This window comes from Pholcus phalangioides, unplaced genomic scaffold (genome assembly GCF_987345545.1).
Source record: "Pholcus phalangioides strain wild (caught in Gottingen) unplaced genomic scaffold, Ppha-v1.0 ptg000041l_1, whole genome shotgun sequence".
Classification (NCBI taxonomy): domain Eukaryota; kingdom Metazoa; phylum Arthropoda; class Arachnida; order Araneae; family Pholcidae; genus Pholcus; species Pholcus phalangioides.
Window position 1 is genome coordinate 4,733,790 of NW_028301627.1, and position 6,509 is coordinate 4,740,298.

Consider the following 6,509-nt stretch of genomic DNA (forward strand, 5'->3'; position numbering starts at 1 on the left):
ATAAGCAGTAAAAAAATCTGCACCAACAGGAGATTGCATTTATCATTTATAAATGCTGAAATACATGTGGATATTTTATATACACTGTTTAAATCAATCGTCAATGTTTTCTTAAAATGTCATTCCCATTTGCCACTTCAAAACTTATGCATCGCCATCATAAAGTTCTGAAATTAAGCTGGGGAAAAAATGTCTACATGTCTATCTCTTGGTGTAATAACCACATCAGTATTGTCATTACACATTTGTGAAATAAATGTTCGACTTATCTCTTACCACATCTTCCCAAAAGATGAAAAATTAACACTTCATTCGACAGTGTTGCTCTGAAGCAACATGACAAATCATTCATACATTTCTCGAGTGCATTGATGCTTTGAAGCAATTCCTGAACTGTTTAGCAATGCTTGCAGTTTTAATGATCACCTATAAAAAATGATCGACTCAAAAAAGTACACATGGTTTCTACTTTTTGGTAAGTCAATAGAGGACGATTGTTAACCGTTGGATTTTGGGGAGTGAAATATTCAGTACGTGTTTTTAATATTTAGATGTTGAAAAGTATCTGCACATTCCTAAACAATGAAACAGTTACATTGTCAAACGATGATATTTTTGAACTATTCTAATCAGAACTGGGTTTTGACATCAAAAAATTAGTTTTTGACATGATTAACAAAAAACTGGTTTAAATGGTGTGAATATACTTAAATGTGAATGCTTCTGAATAATGTTTTGAACATAATTTGTATGCGATATGATGAAGCATTTCCTTGTACATTGTGTGTTTCATTTTTAACATTTAATTTATTGCAATGCTCAAAACAAGATATTGGTTGTAATTTGCAATTTTGAATTTTTTTTTGACAAAAAGAGAGGCCTAGAACATATAAAATATAATTTTGTGGTCCATTTCACCTGACCCAACTTTGATCTCACTTGATTTTTTGGAGAAAAAAAAATTGTTCAAGCTGTAAAATAGTTTTGTGCTAAGCGTATTAAAAATACGCTCCGGTTTTGTATCAAAGAAGAAAGAGCAGCTATATGTAGTTTGCTGTTTCACATCAGTGGTTTTCAACCTTTCTAAAAGATTCCAAAATACGTATACAACGACTTACCCACCAGTGCCCACTTAGCTTTTCTATCTGTTAGAAAATTTAGTTTTTATGTAATTCATTACAATAATTATCTGTTAAATAACTTCTATAATTTTTTCTATAACCAATTGAAAACTCTTTCACTTGTTATTTAATGTCACACACACAAGGGACAATGTCCAACATGCTGAACAGGCGTGAATTGTTGGTACCTTGATCGCAGATCAAGGCTTTCACAACCGCACCAGCATTGCTTAATGCCTGCAGAGTTTCTAGAACTATTTGTTTGAGTCTAGCTGCAGGCATGTTCTGAGAAAAAAAAACCCAAAGGTAATTTCTTCCTGCTGGTGAGGCTGCGCAACATCAAAACTAGCGCCTGATCAGCTATGTTTGAGGATCTGATGCCACCCTCAAAACCTACGACACTGTCCCCCACAGGATCATAAACTAGATGCTTCTTAATCGACATCTCGTCCAACACCAGAGCAAATAGTTTCTCCTGGTATGTTTTATTTTTTAGGACGTCCTTCAATGCTTCCAAAACGTCATTATTAATTCCTGGAACTACCAAACGGGAAGAAATGAAGCGCTGCAGTGTTTGAGGCGATGGCAGTTCCAAGAAGGTGCGCATGAATTTGTACGCAGACCTACTCTTACAGAATATCTGATAATCACTCACTTTATCTGTTACAGTATATCTCTTACCCTTGTTTTTTTTTAAGCTGAGGCTAACTTGCCTGGCAACGAACTCAGAGAGTTTGGTGTTGACCCCCTGCTGTGTGAGTGTGGCTCTTAAAGACTGTTTTTTTGCGGTCGAGATGGACTGCCTGTATGCCGCAAACCTTGCTCACAACTTCCTTGCTGAATCCCTCTGTCTCTTCAGCTTCTGCACCAACTTCATTTTTCTAGGTGTATATTTTCTGGAAATTGGTGTGCTGCAATTTCTTCCCAGTGGCGTATTCAGAAGGGACGAAGAGGATAAGGTATTCTCAGAAGTTGAAGCCACAACTGGGGTGCTTGCATAACTGGTGCTTCCATTCAAAGTCGAAGAGGGAGACACCTGTGCATGAGCGGCTGGTTGAGGTAGCACAGGCGCAAGCAGTAGCTCTGCAAGCAAACTTGAGGAAGCTTGCACAATGCCCTCAGAAGCCTTGCCACTCTCAACTGCACAAGAGTTTGATGGCTCTCCATCTTGCTGCTGATTGTGCTGAGGCTTTGGGGAATTTGGGACCGCATTATGCACCAACCGATTCCTCTGTAAGGCATTCATGAAGCACCAGTTTTCAAAATGTTTGTCACAAATTCGAAAACTGGCATACAGCTTCTCGGCGGCTATCCCAAGTAATTTCGGATTTCCGCAGGTGGAGACCCATGCTTGACACCTGTAAAATAAAGATAGGCATCAACTATTATACATGAAATGCAAATTAGAAATAAGTTGAATAATAAAAGTAAAATATTTAATGTACTCCAACAATTTATATTTTAATAAGCTCTATGTGCCCATTTTTTCCAATGAATATAAAGCAATGGTTGTTAAAAATTGAAACTACCTGTTTGATATTGTGATGCACTTATTTTTACTCGTGAAACTATCGCACAAACAACATAAATTTTAAAAAAATACAGAGAAATTTTGAAATTTATAAACTTCAATTGTGTGTTTCCACTTATTTCTTTAAATTATAAATGCATGAATTTCTGCGGAGCTCCCACTCAAACAATCAGAAAAAGTAGAATGGGGGAGGGTACCCCACTTAGACAATATAATCGTAGCATAATGAAGAAAAATCCCTGAAATTTTTATCTTTTTAAAAAATTTCAATTCCCCCCTCCCCCTATTTCAGTATACTGTAAGATTGACTCAAACTAAAGCAAAATTACAGAAATGACTTGTTCACAAAAAACAATATTTGGCCAAAACAGTATACTAGCAACTACAGATAATTCTTTTCTGTCTCTCCTCACAATATTTAACATTTTTTATTTTTTGGAGTCTTCTACAGCCCAGTGTAACTACTCTCTTTGACAATTCACATGACAAATTATGAAGATATGTAAGTTTTTAAGAATGAAGCTTTTTCGAGATCACTTCCAAAAGCACAGTGAAAAATGTGTAAATTACAAGATCCGATATAAATAAGGTTAGGTGAACTTGATAGTTTTACTGTGTTGTCAATGCCTTTTATAAAAGGGATCTGTTTAAACATTAGCGTTCTGCTAGTGTATTCATATTTGACAAATGAAGCACTTTCATTTCTAGCTCTTCGCTGAGCAGTGTAAATATTGTTTATGCCCTAAAAGTACAGAAGAAAATTTAACGGTATTAGGTGTCATTAGTAACAAAAAAACCCAGAGTAGGCCTATATACCCAACTGCTTTGTTACGCAAACTGTAGTTTCACCTATGCAGAAAATGTGCACTATAATGATGAATGCTACTTACTGTTCAAGACAATGAAGTAGTAATTACAAACTTTCTTTTTTTCAACTAAGCAAAAGTTTTAAGTGAGAACCCTGTTTCCGCTGTGTTCTTTTTTTACTTTTCTCTGTTTATTTTTTTGATTATCATTGCTATTTTTCTAAGGATAGCAAGCTAGCTTAGTTCCAAAAAAATTTGCATCAGCATTTCATGAAATGATAATTATATCGTATATGAGTAGATGGAAATATATATATATATATATATTAACCACATTAGATGGAATTGAAATTAACGAGGGTGGGGGAACAACATTTTGATGAAACTTCAAAATGCAGAAAATAAATCCTACCCCCACCTTTATTTAATGAGATTGTAATCAAATTGAAATCGTTAACTGTAAATTCTTCAGGTGCAAACTGAGTTCATAAGACTGAGACTTGTTATGTGTATGCCAAAATTACTAGAATATATCGCCACTTCTGCTAGCATGGAAAAAGGTCTTCAAGTCCAGAGCTGGGTGCTGGAGCAAATAAAAAATTGACATTGGTGCCTGAAATTTTCTTTGCAGTTACTAAATTGCAGTCTTAGAGCAGCACAAAAAGCTTAGAACATACAGCAGCATATCTGGCCACATGAAAAAGTTGAAAGAAGCATTATTTTAGAAATTTTTCTTCAGGTAAAGGTTTTGTTCGTACCTACATTTTTTTGCGACTTGCCCAGCTTTGCTTAAGCCCTAAAAAAATGAGTACACAATTTTGGACTGGTTTCATCAGGAAAAAAAGTTGCTTGGCGTCATTACATTTTGTCACGCCTTAATATAAGACTGAAGTAATTAATTTTTGGCTCTGGGCTTCTTATACATTAATGGATATTAATAATGTAATTATATAGAGCGTACATCTCCATACATGTATATTGGGTTTGTGCAAACCCCCATGGCACCCACATCCTGAAGCAGGGGCCCTACGCTTGATTATGGAAGGGCCCATAGCCCCCACGTCCTGGAGCAGAGCTTCTAGGTGGATATCACTGGTAGGCCCGAAGCCAGACTTTTCATGGGCCCTTCTCTAATGAATTTACAGTACAGAGAAAATTATAATTTTTCCAGGCCCCCAAGATTGAAGCTCTGTTGCCTCCTTCCCCCTCCACGGAGGGCCTGCTGAACAAGGGGTGGCCCGCAAGGTTTATTTTATCATTTATTATTATTAATTATCATTTTCTTTGTACTGTAAATTCATTAGAGAAGGGGCCCATGAAAAGTCTGGCTTCATGCCTACCAGTGATATCCATCCACCTAGAAGCCCTGCTCCAGGACGTGGGGGCTATAGGCCCTTCCACAATCAATTGCAGCCTGATAAAAGAAAAAAAAATTATGGTAATTGTTCCGGGCTGGTGCCGTCCCAGCCCCCCCCCCCCCTAAATTTTTCAAAAACTAATACTCATTTGACAATTGTAAGTAGTAGTAAAGAAAGAAAAGAAATTCATAACTAACCTGTTGTCTTTAGGAAATCTGAACATATGAGCTCCTTCAGTATTGGAATGCCTTTCACATCCTTGGTAACTACAACGGTTAGAAGTTTTTGCCATCGCAAAAATGAACGTGATTCAAAAAATTAAATAAAAAATAAACTTCAAAAGGGAAAAACACGTTCAGAGAAGTTAAAGAAAAAAAATAATGGCCCTGAAAATGACCTTTTATTAAAATAATTAAACTAAATGATGAAATTAAACGGGAGAAAAAAAGTACCACGAGTCGCTAATACAAGGAAAAGGAGGTGGAATGTCCTTCAAATTCAAATCCCCCAGCCCCCAACGGCAGTTTCGGAAGTTCTGCCCTCTGCCGACGGTGTCGCATGCCCTTGAAAGGATTGACCTTTCATCTCCGAGGAGAGGACCGGTTCCTTCATAGGAGAGAAAACGCTTGTCTTTAATACGCTTTGGGCTTCGCAAGTTCAAATCAGCACAATATTTTTTTCATGACATAGATCCCTTTAAGGTATGTTGTTCACGTGCAGAAAAATTGGTAAAGGAAGACTTGTCAACACGCTCTTACATATTTAATGACATGAAGAAAAAGAAACGGTAAACATAAATCACAATGTTCTTTCAGAAAACATCGACAACAATCACTGCACCCTCTCTTTTATATTCCCTTCTACCCTCATAATGTTCAATTAACGAGATGTACAAAAAAACGTGTTCTTTATTTGTGGTAACTCTCGGAATGTATTTCCCGTGAATATGATGGAGGTGGGAGCGACAATAACTATGAAAAACACAATCGGGCTAAGCAATTTTCTGTGAAAATTACACATTCAAAGTACAGTTTAACGGATTATTCCTGCAACAGTAATGATTATTCAGTGATAATCTACTAAGGGCTATTCATTTGATCAGAAATTTCATTGATTCTTGGTTTTTAAAAGCTGCCATAGAAGCTGTAAAAGATAAAAAACGGGGTATGAAGAAAATCATGATTTTTCTTAAATTTAAATCAGATTTTTCTCAAAACAAGTCTTGTTAATCAGGTTCTCTCTCTCTCTCATTTGGCTACAACTTTTTCCCATCTGTTCAGCCAAATTTCTACAATTGATAAAAATTAGGGGAATCATGGTCCCAAGACCCACCTAATCATGGGATAACCCGGCGTAAAAGACTTCGGGGGTAACAAACCATAATGCTTTGCGCATGCTTATACTTCACGTACTTTCATTTACAGGCACCATATTGATCTTCAGTCATCGGAAACCTCATGCACCGATGAGCAAAATGTCGTTATTAATGCACCGATGACTAATTACTCAAACTAAAATAATCTCACGATAAATGAGGGCGTAAATACTAACGCTGAAGGAAGCCACAATCGCCAAGTGAAAGCATTGTTTGTTTCCGCTTCTTTGTTTGTATACTTTCTCTGGCGTTGCCAAACCTGAAAACCAAAAAAAATAACATATGCTGACCATATATTATAAAGCAATCAAAGTAGTG

At 36.5% G+C, this 6,509-nt stretch overlaps 1 protein-coding gene across 1 annotated transcript; it reads right to left on the reverse strand.

The window, feature by feature from the left end:
* Positions 1-1,849: 1,849 nt before the first annotated feature.
* LOC149065116 (uncharacterized) lies at positions 1,850-6,448 on the reverse strand. Its single transcript, XM_089254439.1, has 2 exons — positions 5,014-6,448; positions 1,850-2,479 (listed from the first exon to the last, which is right to left on the reverse strand). Exons 1-2 carry the CDS (start codon positions 5,106-5,108, stop codon positions 1,945-1,947), a joined length of 630 nt encoding a protein of 209 aa, XP_089110565.1. The 5' UTR covers positions 5,109-6,448; the 3' UTR covers positions 1,850-1,944.
* Between the last annotated feature and the right edge of the window lie 61 nt (positions 6,449-6,509).